Source organism: Schistocerca serialis, chromosome 1, assembly GCF_023864345.2.
Source record: "Schistocerca serialis cubense isolate TAMUIC-IGC-003099 chromosome 1, iqSchSeri2.2, whole genome shotgun sequence".
Lineage (NCBI taxonomy): Eukaryota > Metazoa > Arthropoda > Insecta > Orthoptera > Acrididae > Schistocerca > Schistocerca serialis.
Window position 1 is genome coordinate 439,586,461 of NC_064638.1, and position 26,142 is coordinate 439,612,602.

At 43.6% G+C, this 26,142-nt stretch overlaps 1 protein-coding gene across 4 annotated transcripts in view; it reads left to right on the top strand.

Annotated features, from left to right (window-relative positions):
• The window catches only part of LOC126472713 (steroid hormone receptor ERR1), a 489,204-nt gene that overhangs the window by 326,808 nt on the left and 136,254 nt on the right, over window positions 1-26,142 (top strand). For 2 of the 4 annotated variants that reach the window (XM_050099956.1, XM_050099953.1), the window contains one exon: window positions 21,674-21,793. In XM_050099956.1, coding sequence (XP_049955913.1) covers window positions 21,680-21,793 — 114 coding nt within the window. In that variant the 5' untranslated portion in view covers window positions 21,674-21,679. Of the gene's footprint in view, window positions 1-3,707; window positions 3,865-21,673; window positions 21,794-26,142 lie in introns of those variants that run through there. The other 2 variants (XM_050099955.1, XM_050099954.1) reach the window with 2 other exon arrangements.

Consider the following 26,142-nt stretch of genomic DNA (forward strand, 5'->3'; position numbering starts at 1 on the left):
TATGTTTTCCATGCTTTGACTTGAGTCCTGTTACTTGGACTAGGATGCACATGTTCTTCACGGATGGTTTCAGTATATTCTCGCACGACGTTTTAGATTTGTTGCAATGAGCCCCGTTATGTACAATGGTAAAAAGCGTGCCCCGAGAACAGCACTGAACAGGGATTGGTGCATTAATGTTCTACAGAACTATGAGTTGCCTTTACCAGAAAACATTTCTGCATTATTTGCGTATGCCGATGTGACAAATGGCGCATGCTTTCGGGTCACGATCTGTCTGCGTTGTATGAAACGCGATCTGTGTACCTCTCTCTCTCTCTCTCTCTCTCTCTCTCTCTCTCTCGCCCTCCCTCTCTCTCTCTCTCCCTCCGTCGCACAAGCCGACACTGATGTGCTCTGTTGTTAGAAGTCGAGCTAATGAATGTTAGACATCGGATTGTTTTAAGGATGGGGAAGGATATCGGCCGTGCCCTTTCAAAGGAAACATTCCAGTTCTTGACAGGAGCGATTTACGGACCACGGAAAACCTAAATGTGCATGGCCGGCACGGATTTGAAACGTCGTCCTCCCGAATCCTGGTGATAATAGATAAATACGATGTCAGCTCATGGAAATAAGCCAGATAATGTTACGCGAAATTAATACTTGTTCTGTAGTTTAATGTTCTGCTCAATACGAGCTTTTCATAAGTTATGGCAGCACTTCTAACAAAAACGCATGACATATTCCCTAAGTAGTTAGTGTATGCCAAAATCTTACATATCCTATCAGTTATCGACGAGAAAAATAAGGAAGGGTCGCATATTTTGTTTTAGCAACCATTTCGGAAATATCTTGGAATGATTTATAAAAACCACTGAAAACTTAAATCTGGAACAACGGACACTGACGACGATATTTGTCTTGCCTAACTGACCAGTTCCGTATTGCGAGTATTCTTCCCGTTTCATTCATGTTGGAAGATGACAGTATAACAACACCGATATTTGTGTGTCTCTGTAGTAATTATTGCCAAAGCGATCGCTACGAAAGAAATACGTATGGGAATTTGGAAAGCTAACGCCTGATATTTTGTAAATGATTTTTGAAGTGTAATTGGCTTTTTTTCTGTAACATAGAACCGCGAACCAAATAAACTACTTAGGGAATATGTCATGCGTTTTTGTTAGAAGTGCTGCCATAACCAAATAAAATTGAGCCAATGATGTTTCCCTGTTTTTGTGTGCATTACGTATCCCCGTTGGTAGGATGTAATGTGCTCCTCACAGGAGGAAGGAAAAAATATTGCTATATGACATCCCGTGGGCGTGGGTGTGTGTGTTGTTCTTAGCATAGGTTAGTTTAAGTATTGTGTAAGTCTAGGGACCGATGACCTCTGCAGTTTGGTCCCTTAAGAACTCACACACATTTGAACATTTTTTTTTTGACATCTCGTCAACGAAAAGCTTACTAGAAACGGAGCACAAGATCAGATTGGAGAGCTATTGGGAAACAAACCGATCGCATTTTCAAAGGGACCATTTACGGTAAGCTATTTAGGGCAAACACGAAAAAAACCTAAATCTGGATGGCTCGACGCCGATTCGGTTCGTTGCCACCCCGAATGCGAGTCCAGTGTTTTACGCCCCTGCCTCACCTCTTCAAGTGCGCATCCTATCCCAATCCAGATAGTACAACTGTTTAGTAGACATGCTGTAATGTCTGTGTAAAGAAGTGTCACAACTTGGTTATTCATGACCGAATCTCTGCAAGTATTGGTAGTTTGTGACAGGTTAACTCTGTTCCACACTGCAGGCCGAACCCAGAGATATGCGTCTTGCGCACAGATACTTCGTATTGTTTCATCAGAGAACAGTCTAGAGAGACCGAAAGGCACTAATTTGTCCCCGTTCCTCCCGAGTTAAGTTAAAGTGAGTCGGTCCGTCTGTTGTATTCTGCTGCCTCATTGAGAATAGCAACCGCCAGAAAAGACAGCTGTCGGTGTTTGACTGCTCACTGCCCAAGCCTTTAAGATCAAAATTACAGAGCTCACAGATGATTGTAATTACTCTGAGATAAGCAGCCAAGAGCCGGAAAGCAATATTTAGTAGTTTTGGTCCCATTACTGACTTACATCTCATAACGAAAAGTTAAGTTCATAGCAAATGTTCAAAGTGATGACTGCCAGCCATAATCCACACACCACAACGAAATCCGTAGACGGAACTGAATTCTAGATTCAAAATTACTTGCGATTTTCTTCTGTGTGGGCAGCACAGTCTTGATAAATTTCAGGAAAGACATTTTTCCACCGGGCTGTAGTTTAAAACTGAACTTTATTCAGCACAACTAGTTTTGGGCATAGTTCATTTTCAAGTATATCTGTAACAGATGTGGATACAGCGTTTTCGTCTTGTCATGCAAAAGTCGCGTGTGTGATGAGGTGAGAACGATGTGTCCACATCTGTTATAGATAGTGAAAATGGGCCATGCCCAAAACTAGTTGTGTTGAATAAAGTTCAGCTTCCAAGACAGATTCTACTTTGCAAATAATTCTTTTTCAATAACCTTGACCAGGTCTCTGAAACTTGAACGGCGCAGTTTCTTGTACGTTTGTATCCACGGTGATACATTCCTTCCAGCTAGGATTACGCCTGTTGCGAAACTTTTCTCTGTACATTTTTTCGTTCAAAAAAATGTTCAAATGTTGTGAAATCTTACGGGACTTAACTGCTAAGGTCATCAGTCCCTAAGCTTTCACACTATTTAACCTAAATTATCCTAAGGACAAACGCACGCCCATGCCCGAGGGAGGACTCGAACCTCCGCCGGCACCAGCCTCACAGTCCATGACTGCAGCGCCCAAGACCGCTCGGCTAATCCCGCGCGGCCATTTTTTCGTCTTTCCTGGCCGTGCATCGTGTTGCACCATGCATTAAGTGTATGTATACAAATTTCTGCAACGATGAATGCCCTACTTCGACAGAAAGCCATAAACGGTAAACGGCGGCAAATTTCACCACGGACAGAGGCATCGCAGACGATAGTGTATTGATTTTAAAGGTAGCGCCACCAACAATACTGCGGCAAGCAGTCGTGTATAAGGAAACATACGAGGCTTAAAAACATCTGCCTTACACGCATTGCTCATTATGGACCACATACCGTCTGAAATATTACTTCTGAATCTGTTCCTTATCTCAAAATACTCAGTTTGGGTAACTGGGTAGCGTAGCTATGACCCTAGAGGTTTGAGACCCGCTATATATTCCGCAAAGAATATCGTCTCCCCATCTTGTTATCGTTTCATATACTCAAATATTGTTACTCCTAGTTTGATAACTTTTTACCGGTGGTGCAGTTTGAGTACTTGTACTATAAGAAACCTTGTCGAAGACTGACCTACGGCCATATCATTTTCTGACTAGCTAGTTTATAATGTCAACTTCGATATCTTTATCGTTCCATTCGAATCCAGGAGGATACCTTGTGTATTTCACTCTTAAACTGCACCCTGTGGAGAAGTAAACTACATAAATATGATCAACCAGTCACACATGGCCTTGCGCGGAGTGGGCAGTCGTCGGAAGCTATCGGGTCAGCTGATTATGTTCTATCAACGCTGAGTCGACCGCGGGCGTCAGTTGGCTGGCAGAACAACTTGATAAACAACTGACATGTGCTGCGTGCATGGTGCCGGGGGCCAGTCTTTTTGAGTACAGTTTCCGCTGTGTTTCGGAGTGGGATCTACCGACAATGCGGTTCTTGCTACGGAAACTTGTGGTTCTGAGAAAAGTGAGTGCCGATAGTGGGAGCCATGTTTTTCTGCTGTTCACGTTCACCCTGATGGCGACTGAGTAAAACCTTAGTATTGCTGCGTGCACGGTAAGTGCACACAACCTGTTTTTGCCTCTCTTACAATATAATACAAAATGTTGTGCAGAAATCTAAATAGCTTACAGTGAGATCGTAATAAATTTCCAGTTTAGGAATGCATGTTGTTGTTGTGGTCTTCAGTCCTGAGACTGGTTTGATGCAGCTCTCCATGCTACTCTATCCTGTGCAAGCTTTTTCATCTCCCAGTACCTACTGCAACCTACATCCTTCTGAATCTGCTTAGTGTATTCATCTCTTGGTCTCCCTCTACGATTTTTACCCTCCACGCTGCCCTCCAATACTAAATTGGTGATCCCTTGATGCCTCAGAACATGTCCTACCAACCGATCCCTTCTTCTGGTCAAGTTGTGCCACAAACTTCTCTTCTCCCCAATCCTATTCAATACTTCCTCATTAGTTATGTGATCTACCCATCTAATCTTCAGCATTCTTCTGTAGCACCACATTTCGAAAGCTTCTATTCTCTTCTTGTCCAAACTATTTATCGTCCATGTTTCACTTCCATACATGGCTACACTCCATACGAATACTTTCAGAAATGACTTCCTGACACTTAAATCAATACTGGATGTTAACAAATTTCTCTTCTTCAGAAACGCTTTCCTTGCCATTGCCAGCCTACATTTTATATCCTCTCTACTTCGACCATCATCAGTTATTTTGCTCCCCAAATAGCAAAACTCCTTTACTACTTTAAGTGCCTCATTTCCTAATCTAATTCCCTCAGCATCACCCGACTTAATTAGACTACATTCCATTATCCTTGTTTTGCTTTTGTTGATGTTCATCTTATATCCTCCTTTCAAGACACTGTCCATTCCATTCAACTGCTCTTCCAAGTCCTTTGCCGTCTCTGACAGAATTACAATGTCATCGGCGAACCTCAAAGTTTTTATTTCTTCTCCATGAATTTTAATACCTACCCCGAATTTTTCTTTTGTTTCCTTTACTGCTTGCTCAATATACAGATTGAACAACATCGGGGAGAGGCTACAACCCTGTCTTACTCCCTTCCCAACCACTGCTTCCCTTTCATGTCCCTCGACTCTTATAACTGCCATCTGGTTTCTGTACAAATTGTAAATAGCCTTTCGCTCCCCGTATTTTACCCCTGCCACCTTTAGAATTTGAAAGAGAGTATTCCAGTCAACATTGTCAAAAGCTTTCTCTAAGTCTACAAATGCTAGAAACGTAGGTTTGCCTTTCCTTAATCTTTCTTCTAAGATAAGTCGTAAGGTCAGTATTGCCTCACGTGTTCCAGTGTTTCTACGGAATCCAAACTGATCTTCCCCGAGGTTGGCTTCTACTAGTTTTTCCATTCGTCTGTAAAGAATTCGTGTTAGTATTTTGCAGCTGTGACTTATTAAGCTGATAGTTCGGTAATTTTCACATCTGTCAACACCTGCTTTCTTCGGGATTGGAATTATTATATTCTTCTTGAAGTCTGAGGGTATTTCGCCTGTTTCATACATCTTGCTCACCAGATGGTAGAGTTTTGTCAGGACTGGCTCTCCCACGGCCGTCAGTAGTTCCAATGGAATATTGTCTACTCCGGGGGCCTTGTTTCGACTCAGGTCTTTCAGTGCTCTGTCAAACTCTTCACGCAGTATCGTATCTCCCATTTCATCTTCATCTACATCCTCTTCCATTTCCATAATATTGTCCTCAAGTACATCGCCCTTGTATAGACCCTCTATATACTCCTTCCACCTTTCTGCTTTCCCTTCTTTGCTTAGAACTGGGTTTCCATCTGAGCTCTTGATATTCATACAAGTCGTTCTCTGATCTCCAAAGGTCTCTTTAATTTTCCTATAGGCGGTATCTATCTTACCCCTAGTGAGATAGGCCTCTACATCCTTACATTTGTCCTCTAGCCATCCCTGCTTAGCCATTTTGCACTTCCTGTCGATCTCATTTTTGAGACGTTTGTATTCCTTTTTGCCTGTTTCACTTACTGCATTTTTATATTTTCTCCTTTCATCAATTAAATTCAATATTTCTTCTGTTACCCAAGGATTTCTACTAGCCCTCGTCTTTTTACCTACTTGATCCTCTGCTACCTTCACTACTTCATCCCTCAAAGCTACCCATTCTTCTTCTACTGTATTTATTTCCCCCATTCCTGTCAATTGCTCCCTTATGCTCTCCCTGAATCTCTGTACAACCTCTGGTTCTTTCAGTTTATCCAGGTCCCATCTCCTTAAATTCCCACCTTTTTGCAGTTTCTTCAGTTTTAATCTACAGGTCATAACCAATAGATTGTGGTCAGAGTCCACATCTGCCCCTGGAAATGTCTTACAATTTAAAACCTGGTTCCTAAATCTCTGTCTTACCATTATATAATCTATCTGATACCTTTTAGTATCTCCAGGGTTCTTCCATGTATACAACCTTCTTTCATGATTCTTAAACCAAGTGTTAGTTATGATTAAGTTATGCTCTGTGCAAAATTCTACCAGGCGGCTTCCTCTTTCATTTCTGTCCCCCAATCCATATTCACCTACTATGTTTCCTTCTCTCCCTTTTCCTACACTCGAATTCCAGTCACCCATGACTATTAAATTTTCGTCTCCCTTCACAATCTGAATAATTTCTTTTATTTCATCATACATTCCTTCAATTTCTTCGTCATCTGCAGAGCTAGTTGGCATATAAACTTGTACTACTGTAGTAGGTGTGGGCTTCGTATCTATCTTGGTCACAATAATGCGTTCACTATGCTTTTTGTAGTAGCTTACCCGCATTCCTATTTTCCTATTCATTATTAAACCTACTCCTGCATTACCCCTATTTGATTTTGTGTTTATAACCCTGTAGTCACCTGACCAGAAGTCTTGTTCCTCCTGCCACCGAACTTCACTAATTCCCACTATATCTAACTTCAACCTATCCATTTCCCTTTTTAAATTTTCTAACCTACCTGCCCGATTAAGGGATCTGACATTCCACGCTCCGATCCGTAGAACGCCAGTTTTCTTTCTCCTGATAACGACATCCTCTTGAGTAGTCCCCGCCCGGAGATCCGAATGGGGGACTATTTTACCTCCGGAATATTTTACCCAAGAGGACGCCATCATCATTTAACCATACAGTAAAGCTGCATGCCCTCGGGAAAAATTACGGCTGTAGTTTCCCCTTGCTTTCAGCCGTTCGCAGTACCAGCACAGCAAGGCCGTTTTGGTTATTGTTACAAGGCCAGATCAGTCAATCATCCAGACTGTTGCCCTTGCAACTACTGAAAAGGCTGCTGCCCCTCTTCAGGAACCATACGTTTGTCTGGCCTCTCAACAGATACCCCTCCGTTGTGGTTGCACCTACGGTACGGCTATCTGTATCGCTGAGGCACGCAAGCCTCCCCACCAACGGCAAGGTCCATGGTTCATGGGAATGCATAATGTAGGCGAAATCCTGACTGGCGGCATAGCCCACTTCGCTGCGCGCTGGCTTCCATTGCAAAAACCGTGAATCTTCCGCGGCAAGAATCGTGAATCCTAGCGGTGGGTAGTGTCCGTTGGTCTGGTACATCTGCCCCTGAGGATGGGTTTCAGGCAGCCTTGTATTGTCTAGTTTAGGCAAACGGCTGGCGCCTTAGAAAATATGATACGCAAACAGTTAAAATATGATGACAAACAGTTAAAAAACGACGACACACGTAACAAAGTTTACGTGATTCACAGACGACAGATGGTGCACAAGACTTGCCTCCATTGGACTAAAAGACCACTGACATCCAGAGACAAAGACAAAATAAATTTGTCAAATTACGAAAACAATAAACCCCGTACGAAATGGAAAGAAATAATCTAGGAAGAAAACCAATGCCCGCAAATATCGGGAAGACAATTGTCTTTATTAATCAATCAATTTTTTTCAAATACTCGTATGCGTTTTCGGTATATGTTATATGAATTAAAGTGCCCCGCCGCGTTTTTCAGTGAAGCCTTAATTTCAGGAAGTACTATAAGGTTTTTGATAAGATTTTCACTAATAGACAGACTGATTCAGGGGGAAGTTTTGTGTGTATAATATACTACCCCCACGACGGAAAGTCGTCCGGCCGTAGACACTTAGTGCTATCCGTGCAAGCCAGAGCAGGTCGCTAGTTTTTAAATAAGGCTAAACACAGACTACCTATACGACAAAATGAGAGCAGAAAAGAAGCGAATAATGTGAGCAAGCAGGACGCCTAGCACTTAATAATGATATTTAGATATTGTTAGACCAGATATATTTAGCAATAACGCGATCGCATGAAACAACTAGTTTACTGTTACCCATCACTATTTATTAATTTCCACGACGCGTTACAGTAGTTGAAATCTACATTATCAAGTAGATTTATGTGGATTATTACAGCATGTATGTGTTGTATTATGACTTTGGTTTAACTTCTGACGACACTGTCTTGTAGAATGTACATAGCTTATAATTAGTTACGTGGAGGTCTTGCACTGAAAGCTTGAACGAATATATAAATATGAAAGCAAAAATAAAAATAACTCCAGCTCCAGCGTCCACAAGCTGCTTTTCCTGTCATGTTATATCACATATCAACATCACACTTTGTAAACACTGAAAGGATCAAGGGTGGCATGTAAAATGTAATAACTGCGAAAAACACATTGCAAAACAAAACACATAGCATATGAAATAATTATGTCATCAAGTGTGTGTGTGTGTGTGTGTGTGTTATCATTTCGAATGGACTCTGTTTGTTGTCTTCGGCGTTTGTATATTTGGAGTGTTTCAATGATGTTTAGTTTTTCGCCTTTAGCCTGGATGAGTAGAATGCATGACACTTCGTATTTAGCAAGAATTAGTAAGCACAAATATCATTTGAGCCATGTTAGAACCAGTCGCAATTAGTAATGTCCAGGTTGTGCAGGTACACCCAAAAAGAGGATAGGATACTTTCGAATGCCTCTTGTATAACATGAAGCAATATTTGCATAGTATTCATCATATGCTTTCTCTAAGTGGTCCAAGTCTCAGAACCTTGAAGTTGCTAAGTGTCTCCGTGGCTGTCTAGATATACTACTTCATTTGAACGCTTTTAATATTTATACAAGTTGTCTGAAGGCAGCACTGCTGCATCTGAGATTATTTTGGATCTCTGCGTCTGTGTTTTCATTTTACAAAGATATATTCCAAGATAAAGTGATCAGTATCTCACAAAATCTGTCAGTCTGTCATAGCAGGAGAGAGCCCACTGATTATTGGTGCAGGCTGATGAAAGACTGTTGTGTTAAGTACTGTTAAGTACCAACTTAAATACTATTCTCAACAAGGCTTCTCTTCATAGCATCACTCTTTTGGTAAAAGCATGTGCTCGTCTTGCGTCTGGTTAACTTGTACCTTTGCTTGTTTTTTATACGAACTCAAACATGAGTGCTTGAAAACGACAAACAAGCCTATTTATACGGATAGAAAAGGTTCGAAACGTAATCCCAATCGTGCAAAACACGCTTTCATTAGCAAACGGAAACATATTAATCGATATAATATCGTCAAAAGGAGAGTGTTCCGACATGGGCGAAAAAAATGTCAAATATACGGTGCTTGCATTAAAGATTTGTTTAATTTCAAGATTAAAAAATACAAGTTGAAACTTTGAACGCTTGTGTTTTCAAACCAATGTTTTTCAAGTTGGAGCTATAACTCATGGAAATATAGATGCAATCACACTATACCTTCTTGTAACTTGTGAGTCGGCGCGTTTTATCTCTGAAGTACGTAGAATCTTTGCGACATATTTTAATTTCAATTTTTGAAGCACCGTTTTTAAAACGACTTTTTTGTCGAAAAACTGACTTATTTCACCATGCCGTCATTTTGTTTAAAAACATTTTTTTTAAAAAATATCCCTACGTTCTACGTTAGACAGTGTCATCACTTTCAAAGCAGTTTTTGAGGTTTTGATTTAGGTTGAAAATTGTGGCGTTCAGAGCTCCCACCAACTGCCCTCGCACTCCGCGAAGGCCATTCGTCGATGCCGTATAGTGCCCAGTGCGTGCAAGTTTTTTACTTAAAAAAATCCATTAAACAACCTCAAAGGTGTGCAATGAAGGTCTAACGAAAGTCAATGTTGTAATATGTTTGTTATTTTATTGGACAAATCGTTAATACCGGTTCCGGAGCGTCACCCTGGTCTACCATCTTAAGAAAACGTACGTCTTCGATAAGCAGAAAATCATTTCGCCATTAGGCAAATCCGAAGTTGATACTGCCTTCCAAAAGTGCCGTCTCACGCATTCTAGAACAGAAAATGTCGAAGGATGGCTTTCCATTTCTTTACTCTCTTACTTCAAAAGATTTAATCGATTGGTTGAGCTTTAACATAATTGGCAGAACCAGTTCTAGTGTTCTCAGTAACACCTCAGCTGAGACACATAGGCTGCATAACAATTGAGTCAATGTATGCAAAATCAATGACGAGTGATTTCTTCTTCAACGGAGTTGCGCGTAATAGCACAGGAAATTAGAAAACTGCTACAGTAGCTTGCCGTATAGCCACCTACTCGTAGACGAATAATAAAGAGATTTTCAATCTGTTGCATCGAATGGATGACTATGATGTATGGTTGTAGTTCTGTTCCTGTTGTTACGAATTAACTTCATCCTCACGATAAAATCAAGGGAGCCGCCGAGTTAACGTCTTCGCCTGACAGATGGATCAACACCAACAGTGGCACATGCTCTTAACTATGAAACATGCGACTAGATTTGGGAGCTATCAGAGGACACTGACGCACCTCCTACAGCTCAGAAATTCCACGCTACCTCCTCCCGGCCAAATCTTACTGATGGAAATTCCACCCACTACCAGGATTCGCACCGACCTTCCCCGCTTTCAACCGGCACTGCACTAGCGTGAATTAGCGACCTTGGATACAGAAGCAAGTGTACAAATGTGGTGTCACCGCCAGACACCACACTTGCTAGGTGGTAGCTTAAATCGGCCGCGGTCCATTTAGTACATGTCGGAGCCGCGTGTCGCCACTGTGTGATCGCAGACCGAGCGCCACCACAAGGCAGGTCTCGAGATACAGAATAGCACTCCCCCAGTTGTACGACGACTTTGCTAGCGACTATACTGACGAAGCCTTTCTCTCATTTGCCGAGAGACAGTTAGAATAGCCTTCAGCTAAGTCCATGGCTACGACCTAGCAAGACGCCATTAACCGTATCTGAAGATAGTCTTATTTGTATTATCAAGAGCGATGTACCACAAGGATGGAATAAAGATAAGTATTTGAGGAGCTGCATACTTTTCTTGCTACCGTTCACTACTTATCCTGTTCCAGAATTCACGCCCGTCTGCGTTAGATAGCGTGCATTTCGGCCTCCTCTATCTACAAGGTGTTGGCACATTTGCCAACACATCACAAATCCTAGGTATTAGAATCTAAAGTTCTAATTAATAGTTACGAAAGATCTTTATTGGACGTTTATATGCAAGAAATTTCTGCAGAGCTTAGTTTTGGATCGTCGCCGCCGAAGTGGGTAACGTGGAGCGAAGCCCGATAGCTGCTCGTAATATCGTGGGCTGAGCGTGCTGCTCGCGTGAAACCGGCTGGCAGGAGGAAGGCGAACGGCCTTGGCCTTGGCCGCGGGCAGGCCGCGGCTGAGGCGGTAGCGTGCTGCGCCGCCTGCCAGGCCACAGAGCTCACCACTCTGTGTCACCGTGCCACCTCACGTCTCCAGTGAAACGAACGTGCACTCTCCGTGAGTTCTAGAACCTTAAGGGATCCACGCAACAATGAGGTATACGGCCTAACTCTTAAGACAAAGAAGGACGAACCACGAAGGAATTATCCGAATGGAACGGAAATCGGTAGATGTGGCGTACATGTACAGACAAACAAATGATTACATTTTAAAAATTGATTTATTCAAGAGAAAGAACATCACGAATTTGCAAGCCAATAATGCGTTGGTCCACCTCTGACCCTTATGCAATCAATTAGATCCTTTATTGTGTGATTATATGATAGCGGAACAAACACTCGTAGCAGTTACTTCTGTAAAATATCTGGGAGTATGCGTGCGGAACGATTTGAAGTGGAATGGTCATATAAAATTAATTGTTGGTAAGGCGGGCACCAGGTTGAGATTCATTGGGAGAGTGCTTAGAAAATGTAGTCCATCAACAAAGGAGGTGGCTTACAAAACACTCGTTCGACCTATACTTGAGTGTTGCTCATCAGTGTGGGATCCGTACCCGGTCGGGTTGGCGGAGGAGATAGAGAAGATCCAAAGATTCGTCACAGGGTTATTTGGTAAGCGTGACAGCGTTACGGAGATGTTTAGCAAACTCAAGTGGCAGACTCTGCAAGAGAGCCGCTCTGCATCGCGGTGTAGCTTGTTGTCCAGGTTTCGAGAGGGTGCGTTTCTGGATGAGGTATCGAATATATTGCTTCCCCCTACTTATACCTCCCGAAGAGATGACGAGTGTAAAATTAGAGAGTTTCGAGCGCGCACGGAGGCTTTCCGGCAGTCGTTCTTTCCGCGAACCATACGCGACTGGAACAGGAAAGGGAGGTAATGACAGTGGCACGTAAAGTGCCCTCCGCCACACACCGTTGGGTGGCTTGCGGAGTATAAATGTAGATGTAGATATACTGATAGAGTTGTTGGATGTCAAATGGTTCAGATGGCTCTGAGCACTATGGGACTTAACATCTGAGGTCATCAGTCCCCTAGAACTTAGAACTACTTAAGCCTAACTAACCTAAGGACATCATACACATCCATGCCCGAGGCAGGATTCGAACCTGCGACCGTAGCGGTCGCGCGGTTCCAGACTGAAGCGTCTAGAACTGCTCGGCCACTTCGGCCGGCTGTTGGATGTCCTCCTGAGTGATATCGTGCCAAATTCTGTCCAACTGAATTGGTAGATCATGAAAATCCTGAGCTAGTTGGAAGACTCCAAACGTTCCCAACCGGAGATAGATTTGGCGACCTTGCTGCCCAAGGTAGGGTCTGGAAGACAAGCAGCAGAAACTCTCGCTGTGTGCGAGAAGGCATTATCTTGCTGATATGTCAGCCCAGGATGGCTTGCCAAGAACGGCAACAAGACGGGGCGTAGAATATTGTCGACAGACCGCTGTGCTGCGAGGGTACCGCAGATGACTACCAAAGGGATCCAGCTTTGAAAAGGAATGGCACACCAGAACGTCATTCCTATTCGTCTGGCCGTATGGTGGCGACAGTCAGGTTGGTATGCCACCGTTTTTGAGGCTTCTTCAAACAGGCCTTCGGCCTGGAATCTGATTGACTGAAGTAGAATTGGCAAAGACGCATCTGGAGACGATGCGTCGGACAGTGGTGGGATACCAGCCTGACTGTCACCCGCTACACAGCCCGACAATCGGTAGTGGTGGTTTACAGCGACTTTTCGTTTCATAGCAGGACCCCTTTGGTTGTCATCTGCGGCACCGTAAGATGTAAGAGCATAGCGGTACGTCGACGATATTTTAAGCCCCATTTTGTTCTCCTTTGTGACAAGCCATCCTGGATTTAAATTTCGGCATAATATCCGCTCCCACATGGCGAGAGTTTCTACTGCTTGTCTTCGTGCTTGCTGAACCCTACATCGGCCAGCAAGGTAGCCAGACCTCTCCCCAGTTGAGAACTTTTTATGGGCAGAAACCTCCAACAAGCTCAGGATTTTGACGATCTAATTCGCCAACTGGCAACACTTTGGCACGATATCTCTCAGGAGGACATCCAACAACACTATCAATCAGTGCCAAGTCGAATAACTGCTGGCATAAGGGCCAGAGGTGCACCAACGCGGTATTGGCTTCCTCAATTTGTGAAGCCCTTTTTTTGAATAAATCATGCAATTTTTCTAAAATTGTAATCATTTGTTTGCTGCCACATTTACGCTGATCAGCCAGAATGTTATGACCACCTATCTTAAAGCCGGTATGTCGTGGCATGGAAGCCGTGAGGCCTTGGTGGGTCGCACACAAGTCACCTGCGCGCACAAGTTACTCAATTCCCATAAATTCTGGATAGGGGGCGATGCACTCTAACGCCACATTCTATCACATCCCAGATGAGTTTGATCGGTTTCAGATCGGACGAGTTGGGGGCCAGCACATCAACTGCAACTCGCCGCTGTATTCCTTGAAGCACTGCATCACACTCCAGGCCTTGTGACTTGCCGCTTTATCTTGCTGAAAAATGTCGCTGCCGTCGGGAAACATAATCGTCATGAAGGGATGTACGTAGTATGCAACCAGTGCAGGATACTCCTGGTGCCTTTCACGGGCTCCACTGGATCCGTGAATGCCCACGTCAATGTTCCCCAGAGCATAACGGAGCCGCCGCCCTCGTAGTTGTCGATGTCGTGATGTGGACTTTTGCACATGCATGGGTCGTCAGCTACAGAGGCCGATCTTTAGGAGTGTTCGGTGCACTGTTTGTTCATACACACTTGTATTCTGCCCAGCATTTAAGTCTGATGTTAATTCCGCCACATTTCGCCGCCTGCCCAGCCTACGACGTCCGACATCTGTAACGAGGTGTGATCAGCCAACACCACGACGTCTGGATGCGTTTTCACGTTGGTTTTGTCACATGTTGAAGACACCACAGCATTCCTCGAACAACCGACAAGACGTGCAGTTTCCGAAATAGTCGTGCAGAGCCTCCGAGCCATCACAACCACCCCTCGATCTAACTCAGGTAGATGGTGCGCCTTCTCCGTTCTACACACGGACAGCAAGCTCACTGACACTACACCCACCGACGCGAGCCTGACAAGCATTCATTCCTCGCCAGGTGACGCTGCTATAGCCATGACGGATTTATGTCGATAGTACGTCGGTGGTCATAATGTTCTGGCTGATCAGTGTATATCTACCGACTTCCGCCCCATTTGGATAATTCCTTCGTGTGGTCGTTTTTGTGTCTTAGAGTGTAAAATGTTTCGTGCCCTAGTAAGTGTATGGCCCTCCGCCGGTGGCATACAGAATGTCATTATAGGAATTGATGCTATTGCGTGGTGATATAGGATATACAACAGATCCCCAGGGATCAAACCGTCCAGCTCCCTGTAGTAACTTCTTGTTATTGGACAAGCGCCTCACACTCGCCATTAGACACCCAAGTGGTGCGTGTCGATAACTGTGTGGAAGTCAGTACTGTTGTAATGGGTAACAATAGTATAAGACTACTACACAGCGTGACTGAGAAGTTTCCGTACCCCTGGGTCAAAATAGAATATTTTCAATTACTTAGATCTGTATCCACCTGCTCTGTATGAGCACGATCGTGCATAACACAGACGTCTATACGTGTCCATGTCTTTCTTGACATCTTGCGGAGCATCTACATCTGTACTCCGCAAGCCACCTTAAAGTGTTTGGTGGAGGATAATCTTCGTACCACTTTCACTTCCCCCCTTTCCTGTTGCAGACGCGAATGGTCTGTAGGAAGAACGATTGTTGGTAAGCCTCCGCGTGAACCCGAATCTCTCTAACTTCACCTTCATGGTCTTCTTGCGAGATATATGTAGGAAAAGCTGTATAGCGTGTGCCACTGGAGTTGTAGGAAAAGCAATATAGCGTGTACCACTGGAGTTGGCTGAGTTTACTAAACGAAACTGTTATACGAAATGCGCTATTCTTCTTTGGCTCTTCTTAATTTCCTCTATCCGTCTGACGAACGATGTTACAGTACTGGTCGAACGAGAGTTTTGAAAGGTACTTTCTTTTTCGATGGACTACACTTCCTGAGGATTCTTTCAATGAATCTGTCTGGCATCAGCTTTATCTGCGATTATTTCTGTGTGGTGGAAGACTAATATACCTCTTTTTCAGCTCTGGAATCCAAATGTCATTCAGTTTCACACCCTCGTCCTTCCTATTGAAATTCCTGGGGTGTTTCAAAATTTCTTGGCCTCCCTGTAAAACCTTTCATGATATCCACTTGTGGCTGCCAATAGTTGGGTCCTGTCAAAATGAATTGAAATTTGTGGTAAATTCCTATGGGACCAAACTGCTGAGGTCATCGGTCCCTAGGCTTACACACTACTTAATCTAACTTACGCTAAAGACAACACACACACTCATGTCCGAGGGAAGACTGGAATCTCCGACGGGAGGAGCCGCGCGACCCTTGGCAAGGCGCCTAGGCCCCCCCCCCCCCCCCCCCGGCTGACAAAATAAATGCGATGTTCTCCTGGTCTCCTGGCTGCAAAGCATGTTTCGCCAACAGCTGATCCGTCAGTCTCCCCTCTTCTGTAATTGACCTTCTGCTCTGAGTGCCGTTTTTTGACCGTTCTTTTCTTAGTACCCACGTACACCTACAGGAATTCTATAAATTCCTGCTTTCTCCAGAGGTTGGCGAGCATCCTTGGCCGATTTTAGGTGATCTTTTATCTTCTGTGTGGGTGTGTCGATTATTGCGATGTTTCTCATTTTCACGAGTTTTCCTACGCGATCAGTAACGTCCTTAATGAGCATCGCCGTGATTTCTGCGCGGTGGTCTTAGCGCTTTTTTCGCTTCAGTGAACGAATTGGAAATTTTTGGTAAGTTCCTATGGGACTAAACTCCTGAGGTCATCGGTCCATAGGCTTACACACTACTTAATCTAACTTAAGCTAAGGACAACATACAGCGAACGAATAACCGTTATTGAGCAATGCATTAGTGAGATGTTTTAATTCTGCGTTAAGCAGTCCTGGTTAGCAGATTTTCCTTGTCCTATTCGCCAACGTTTTCATGATGCCTCGTTTTGTTGTGGGTTGTGGTTCGAATCCCGGGGTGGGTAATGATCTGTGTGCGTGGGTTTTCGGTAAATCGTGTGGAGCAAGCTACCATCTTCTTTCTTGAAAACTAGCACGTCAAGAAAATTCAATCTCCCGCTTGCCTCCTTCTCCGTGGTTAACTGAATCTTCGGATTGATCCCGTTGAGAAGTCTGTGGAAACGATCCAGTTCCTCCCTGCCATGTCGCCGCAAAACAAACGTATCATCCACGTACCGGAACCAAATATTTTGATTTTTGTTCGCAGAAATCCGTTCGACCGCGGCATAATAGCCCGGAACATTTTATTTATTATTTCGCTGCAATTTTCTGAATTTGCAACTTTTCTATATACAAAAGCATCATCCGCGAAAAGCCTCGTGGCACTTGAGACGTTATCTACTAGGTCATTTATATGTATATCATGAAAAGCAATGGCCCTATAACGCTCGCCTGGGGCACGTTCGAAATTGCTTTTGCGTGTGAAAGTTACTCCCAGTTAAGGATGACATTGTGTGTTCTGTTTCGTAGGAGCTCTTCAAACCATTCACTCAGTTGGTGTGATATTGCGCACGCTCGTAATTCGTTCTTTAGGCGGCAGTGTGGAACTGTCGCGATAGTCTTCTGGAAGTCAAGGAACATGGCATCAACTGTATACAGCATACTGACGCCAGGAACATAGGCCTATAGTTTTGCGGATCTGTCCGACAACCCTTCTTAAAAAAGGAATGACCTGCATTTTTTTCCCTAATCACTAAGAATGCCGTGCTTCTTTAGCAACTTACGACCAACCACTACTATTACTACAACAGGGGAGAACTCTTTCGCATACTCTATGTAGAATCGTGTAGGTATCACACGAAGTCCAGTGGTTTTTCCCCTGTTGAGTGATTTCAGTGGAATACGTTCGTGCGACGATTTAAGGGAGGAGTTATGATTCGGATTGCTTCGTCGATAATTTTGTAAACTTCTTCATTAGTCTTGTAGCGACGTTGAGCGACATGGGACTTGATTGTTCCTTATAATGAATTGTCTGAAGTGATAAAGGAAGTGATGAAGTCCGAGCCTCGTCGTGGCCATTTTATTGAGACTGGAGATGTTCTGGAGAGTGCCCAATCTAGCAGCGTCGAAATTTTTTATCAAGCACCTGAATGCAGTACTAGTAAAGATTCGGATTACTAGCCTCAGATGTCATTCAAAATAACCAGACACTTATTCTAAAGACGATGAAGTAACAACAGACGAAGTATACCGCATCAGCTATGTAACATTAGTGAGATACGAGAACCTTCCACCAAAACAGAGCTCACCCAGCAAGTCAGTTCTAATGGGTGAACCAAGAACTTATGATTGTGGTTTCAGATTTGTCTCATGAGTTACGTGAATCATGTAGTGAAGCTCCTTCACAATATTTTGGAGAACTATTTGACTCTGAGGCAATAAAGCTGATTATTAAGAGGGAAATCTATATTCTGTGCATCAGACATCGTCATCATTGAATATAAGTGTAAATGAAAGGGAGAAATTCGTTTCCACGCTAATTTGCATGGATATAATAAATTTGCCTTTGTATAGCTATTACTGAACTCACTCTACAACTATAGAAAAAAATCTCCAGTGTTACGAGTCGAAACCGATTCGAGAAACTCCGCAGATACCTTTACGTTTCGAATAATTCTGCCAGTCTAGGGGCAAGTTGGTGAAAATTAAACCTGTCTGAATGTTGTAGTAAGCAGGTGTCGAAAATTTGATGCAGAAAATGAGTATCCAATTGATGAAATTATGGTTTCTTATAAAGATAATAGCGGTGCTGGATATCTACCTTAGCAGTCAGAACAAACCCCACAAGTTTGGCTTCAAAACTGAAGTATACAATATGAATATCCTGACAACGTAGCTTACAAGAGAATATTAGACCATCTTTCTGAAAATGACTTTTAAGAACAGCTGACTTCGGTTACTGTAAAGGCTTCTCTACTGCGAGAGCAATATATTATGTAAAAATTTGGTTTCTGACATATCTAAAGAAGAAAAATTTCCTTTCTTGATCTGACGTTTGATTGTGTAAATAATAAAATCCTAGTAGGGAAACTAAAATATTAAGTTAATGTCTAACTTTGCAGCATTTTCCCGTAAGTTTAATAAACAGAACATATACACATAATACAGACTTTACTCATGAATAATATATTCTCATTCACTGTTTACAACAGTCTGCCGACGCTGGGACAGCTTTTCGAATCCGCGAGTGTAGAAATCACGTGGTTTTGAGGCGAAGAACTTGTCGAGCTATGTTCGGAGCGCATTTTCACCCGGAGAGGAAGTACCTAAGGCTGTTCGATAGAGGAAAAGCTGAAAATCTGTCGGCGCAAGATTAGTTGAATAAGTTGGGTGTGGAATGGCTCTCAACCCTACTCCTGTATAGTGCCTTTTGTCAGTCTAGTAGCAGAATGCGGGGGGGGGGGGGGGGGGCGTTTATCGTGGAGTAACAAGACTTCGCCCTGGACTTTCATTACTGGAGTAGAATTGACTTCACCTATTATCTCATTACTGGAGTAGAATTCTCTTCAGTGATGAGTCCCGTTTCGAACTGAGCCCTGATGACCAACGAAGACGTGTCTGGAGGTGCCTTGGACAGTGTGGACAGTGGTGGGATACGAACCTGGCTTTCGACCTCCATACGGCCCAACAACCAGGAGTGATGGTCTAGGTTGACATTTCTTTTCATAGCTAGACGCCTGTGGTTGTCATCCGCGGGACCCTTACAACACAGCGGTACTATATTCTACGCCCCTAGCCGACCGCGGTGGTCTCGCGGTTCTAGGCGCGCAGTCCGGACCCGTGCGACTGCTACGGTCGCAGGTTCGAATCCTGCCTCGGGCATGGATGTGTGTGATGTCCTTAGGTTAGTTAGGTTTAAGTAGTTCTAAGTTCTAGGGGACTGATAACCACAGCAGTTGAGTCCCATAGTGCTCAGAGCCATTTGAACCATTTTTTTCTACGCCCCATTTTGTTGCCTTTCATTGCAAGCTGTCATGGGCTTACATTTCAAGAACGTAATGCCCGCCCTGCCTTGGTAAGCAAGGTCGCCGGATCTCTCCCGAACTGAGGGCGTTTTGGGCATTATGGGCAGGGTCTCCAACCAACTAGGGATTTTGACGATCTAACGCCCCAACTGGACGGATCTGGCACGGTTCCCTCAGGACGACATCCAACAACTCTGTCAACGCAATGCTTGGGTAAGGCCCGAAGTGGACCAATGCATATTGACGTGTTCAGTTTGTGAAGCTCTTTCTCTTGAATAAGTGATTCAATTTTTCTAAAGTTGTTATCGTTTGTTTGTCTGAATACGCACACCGCATCTACCTATTTTCTCCCATTCCGATATTTCCTCCGTGGTGCATCGCTTTCATGTCTTACACTGAAGCGCCAAAGAAACTGGTATAGACGTACGTATTCAAATACTGCTGCGACAATGGCAGGTTATCAAGATTTAAGTAAGTTTGGACGTGATGTTATAGTCGGCGCACGAGCGATGGGACACAGCACCTCCGAGATAGCGATGAAATGGGGATTTTCCCGTACGACAATTTCACGAGTATACCGTGAATATCAGGAATCCGATAAAATATCAAATGTCCATCGCTGCGGCCGGAAAAAGATCCTGCAAGAACGGGACCAATGACGACTGAAGAGTATCGTTCAAGGTGACAGAAGTGCAACCCATCCGCAAATTCCTGCAGATGTCAATGCTGGGTCATCAGTAAGTGTCAGCGTGCGAACCTTTCCACAAAACATCATCGATATGGGCGTTCGGAGCCGAAGGCCCACTCGTATACCCTTGACTGCACAACACAAAGCTTTACGCCTCGTCTGGGCCCGTCAACACTGACATTGAACAGTCGATGACTGGAAACATGTTGCCTGGTCTGACGAGTCGCGTTTCAAATTCTATCGAGCAGATGGACGTGTACGGGTATGGAAAAGATCTCTTGAATCCATGGACCCTGCATGTCAGCAGGAGACCATTCAAGCTGGTGGAGGCTCTGTAACGGTGTGGGGCACGTGCAGTTGGAATGATATGGGACTCGTGAAACGTCTAGATACATCTATGACAGGTGACATGTGCGTAAGCATCCTGTCTGATTACCTGCGTCCATTCATGCCCATTGTGCATTCCCACGGACTTGGGCAATTCCAGCAGAGCAGTGCGACACCCCACACGTCCAGAATTGCTGTAGAGTGCCTCAAGGAACAGTCTTCTGAGTTTAAAAACTCCCGTTGGCCACCAAACTCCACAGATATGAACATTACTGAGCATATCTGGGATGACCTGCAACGTGTTGTTCAGAAGAGATTTCGACCCCCTCGTACTCTTACGGATTTATGGACAGCCCTGCAGGATTCATTGTGTCAGTTCCCTCCAGCACTACTTCAGACATTAGTCGAGTCCATGCCACGTCGTGTTGCGGTACTTCTGTGTGCTCGCGGGAGCCCTACACGATATTAGGCAGGTGTATTACTTTCTTTGGCCCTTCAGTGTAGATTTTATTAATGAAAACCGCATCAAAATCCCTACAATAGTTCCTGAGATCACACTGACAGAAAAACCTGGCGAGGGACTTCAAAATATATAATGAAGTAATGTGGAAGTAATTACTATAATTATCATCACATTGAGTAGTATTTCATTAGTCATAATTTGTTGTTAGTTTACCCTATATAGATAACGAATAGTGGCTGCTTCTGCCTGTTAATGTTCAACTTGACCTGTTTCGCATCCCTTCATGTTGCCATTCACGGAACATAAAAGGCTCATGTTTTCATGTTTTCTCCAGTATGTGCTGCCAAATCCTTGACCTGGCGTGACTTCTTGTAAAAGGATACGGTCCATTAACTTTAAGAATGCGCCCTCCACTTGCGAGTTCTCGACAGAGTGTTTTTTGTCACATACACCTGACTATGTCGCGCTCCGACTCGCCATTTGCCGTAAACTGCGATGAAGAGAGACAGAAGTGAGCGTGAGGTGTGTGTTGCAGGTGACGATGATGTCGCGGGCGGAGGGCCGCGTCAAGGAGGAGGTGGAGCCGCTGTGCTCGCCGTCCAACAGCGGCGGCAGCCTCTACTCGCCGTGCACCACGACGGCGCTGCCCGGCGACGTGAGTACCGCAGCCGCAGCCGCCACCGCAGGACGCCCCACACGCCGTAAATATCGCACACTCGTCGCCGCCGCTACACTTCTATTAGGCCTACTGCAAGCATTTCCGCTCCCTTTTCTTTCTGTCGAAGCAGCCTAAACAACTGCACCGTAGTCTCTGTACAAATACACTAGACAGAGTCCACAAGCACTCGTTCACCTGCATTTGGCGAGACTTGGGTCGGTACAGTATCTCGAAGTTTCAATTCAAATTACCTTTGCTGCTTGCTGAAATAAAATTGAGACAGATCGATAGCCTTCTCGTATTTGGTAGATCTTACGTCAGGTCTCGACTGGAGGCTCACGACTTCTCCTGGCCCGCGTCTCTTCCTTAAAAAATGGTTCAAATGTCTCTGAGCACTATGGGACTCAACTTCTGAGGTCATCAGTCCCCTACAACTTAGAACTACTTAAACCTAACTAACCTTAGGACATCACACACATCCATGCCCGAGGCAGGATTCGAATCTGCGATCGTAGCGGTCGCGCGGTTCCAGACTGTAGCGCCTAGAACCGCTCGGCCACCCGGTCGGCTCTCTTCCTTAATTTGCTGGTAATTACACCGTTTTTGATCCCGTATGGTGTGCTAAGCCAGCGTCTCCCTCCCGCTCTCTTCTCTGCGCCGTTCTCTTCGATGACCCTTCGTTCCAGTCAACGTTTTCACAGTTCATGACAAACCAAGATGATTTCTTCATTCTTATCAAAAATGGTTCAAATGGCTCTGAGCACTATGGGACTTAACATCTGAGGTCATCAATCCCCAAGAACTTAGAACTACTTAAGCCTAACTAACCTAAGGACACCGGAGTGGCCGAGCGGTTCTAGGCACTACAGTCTGTAACCGCGCGACCGCTACGATCGCAGGTTCGAATCCTGCCTCGGGCATGGATGTGTGTGATGTCCTTAGGTTAGTTAGGTTTAAGTAGTTCTAAGTTCTAGGGGACTGATGACCTCAGAAGTTAAGTCCCATTGTGCTCAGAGCCATTTTTTTAACCTAAGGACGTCACACACATCCATGCCCGAGGCAGGATTCGAACTTGCGACCGCAGCGGTCGCGAGGTTCCGGACTAAAGCGCCTAGAACCGCTCGGCCACATCGGCCGGCTTCATTCTTATCATTTACGCATGTATTCTTTCTCACCTTTTCTTTTAGTATTCCTCGTTCCACATTAAAGCAATCCATTTCCTCTAAGCGTTTTCTACGCAGTTTCGTTTAAAACCCTCCGAGTATTTTTCTTCTTTCTTTGGTTTATTCACTATTCATTACTATGCAGTAACACTCCAGGTGAAACAATTCCCGAAAATCTTTCTTATAATATTAATTCTGTAGAAACTCTTTTGCTGTCAACAAACCTTTCGCCATTTCAGCAGCTTTCTTTTTCTATCATTCTTCGTTCAAGTAAACTTTTTGACATTTATGTCCCACCCAAGATGTTTACCTCGTTATTAGTGTTTCCAGTTGAATTCTTTCCTAATTTTTAAATCATTTTTTCTGTCATTGTATCGGACCATTTGTCTCTAAATATTTTCTTAACAAGCATATTTTACGCTATTCAACAATTTTCTCATTTGTTTTGACTTTCCACTATTCTTTACCATGTAATACTAAACTCAGGTACAACATTTCGCGCCGGCTGGAGTGGCCGAGCGGTTCTAGGCGCTACAGTCTGAACCGCGCGACCGCTACGTCGCAGGTTCGAATCCTACCTCGGGCATGGATGTGTCTGATGTCCTTAGGTTAGTTAGGTTTAAGTAGTTCTAAGTTCTAGGGGACTGATGACCACAGCAGTTAAGTCCCATAGTGCTCAGAGCCATTTGAACAACATTTCGCGAAAATATTTGTTAGTTACATCGAAATTCTTTTGCTGTCCACAAACCATTCATCGTTTCAACAGCTTTCTTACCAACGACACACGGTGAAGGAAAATAAAGCTATAGTAAGGGCAGAGCAGGACAGGATCGTGGAATCAAGCAAACATTTCCAGATAACGGTAGGTCAGACATGCACTGTTGTGGCGCGAAGGCCATAAAATGAAAGCCAAACAGCAACGAGCACGCAAACGTTTGTCTCTAGGTGTGGGTAGCGGTATCATTTTGTCCGAGTAAACTGCGTGCGCCAATCTCAAAAAATGGTTCAGAAATGCTCTGAGCACCATGGGACTTAATTTCTTAGGTCATCAGTGCCCTAGAACTTAGAACTACTTAAACCTAACTAACCTAAGGACAGCACACACATCCATGACGGAGGCAGGATTCGAACCTGCGACCGTAGCGGTCGCGCGGTTACAGACTGAAGCGCGTAGAACCGCTCGGCCACAACGGCCGGCGCGCCAATCTCTTCTTTTCTAATAACAACTTGGGGCGATGCTGCAGGCAGGAATTTCGAACATTTGCTGTAAAAAAATGGGACTGAAAAAGAAAGAGTACTTAAAATTTAATTTCTGTTTTCTTCTTCGTTGTTGTCTTATTTCACACTTACTGATCTACTGTACTTTGTTTATTTGGTTAATATGCTTCAGTACATACATCTGCTGTTCTTATAAGAAGAAAAGTTAATCCCCGCTCTCTCTCTAAATTACCAGAAATTACAGTAAGTTGCCTTTACAGTTAATTATTATTAATACTGCAATTTAGGGTGTCAGAAGTTATCTATCTTAATGCACTGCTGTTTTTTGAATCACAAATTAATAGTTTTCCGGTACATTTAGCGCTGTTGATTTAAAGTTCAAGTGTTGTCCAGTAAAAATTCGCTCTAACGCGACAATCTGTAGAAAGGAATTTCAAATATGCCTAGCTGAATGTTTACCCATTATCTTCAACAAATTTAGTAAGCAGCTATGCTCTTCAGTATTACAAGCATTATAGCGTGCAAGTTATTTTAAATGCGTGTTCTTTGCTGGTTTGCTGCCGTTTTATGGTCGTAGCTCCACTACAGTACAATTTTGACCTGTGATTCTCTGGAATATTTTACTCGATTCGACGTCCTCTACCCTATCCTGACCTACTGCTTGGTACTTCTTATCTAGCTACTTTTTATCTCCTTCACACACTTTCCATTGTTCATTATCGAATTTCACAACTACCATAAACTATCTTACTAATCTCAAGGGCATTTCTTCTACTGATACCTTCACGCAACCTGTATGTTTTGCTAATTGTCACCACTTTGGTTTTGCCCTACATTTATCTTCACTGAATTTCCCCAGTTTTACAACCCTCTTCTTTTGAATCCGCTAACGCTGCCGTATCATCTGGATACTTGACTATCTTAACTGTATATATCTATTGCTCTTTCTCATGCTTTACCAATTTCTCAGCATAAATATTGACAAAAAATTCTCTTGTCTAACACCTCTTCGAATATTTGACTCCCGTCTTTTCCTCTTCACCAATCACTATAATCAATCTTTGTCTCATTTCAGCAAAAATATTGACAAAAAACACTATTCCAATATTTGACTCCCCTATTTTCCTCTTCACCAATCATTACAACCAATCTTTGTTTCGTTTGCAATTCCTCTATCAGGTTTCTGTTCTTCAAGGAAATCCTTGCTAATTTCTAGCTTTCTGTGTCCTCTGATCGTGAAACATCCAGTGGCATCTCGCGTTTCTTTTCCATTCATGAATCCCTATTGGTCCTGTCGCGTGTTTTCAACAATTTTTCTTTCATATCTTCGTAGTACAAGACTTCACACAACCTAGGTAATAGAACATATTACAACTAATTGTTCTATAATCTTTACATTTTTGCATCACGTTTCTTTGATAAAGGGAGTAGAATGGTTTGAATAAATCTTCATATAAAATGTACCAGTCATATAAAGGGTGTTTCACAAGCACTTTTGCAAAATTTGGGGACAGGTTCCTTACACCAAAACAACGAAAAAAGATCTTATAATCATATGTCTGAAAATCATGTTACTAATGAAAGTTTACAATTTAGGCGACGAGAGCTCATCAATGCATAAACTAATAATAAATACTCGAAATGCCCTTCTCTTGCTTCTAAATAGGCATGCACTTGTTGAATTATAGACTGTTTCCTCCTTTCAAATACTCCCCGACGGTTTCAAATGGTGTCGCAGGCTTCCATGATATTCGATGAAGAGTGTCCCAATAGACAATAATCCAAAGGATTGAGAGATCAAAGGACCGTGCAGACCTTAGTACTGGTCCTCCTCTCCGTATCCATTTGTCAAGGTAGACAGCAGATAGCGCAACTCGAATACTAAGACTGATATGACCTGGGGTTCCATCATGCATGAACAACTTGTTTCTTCTTTTTTTCAGGGTGATCTGGTAAAAATCCCTG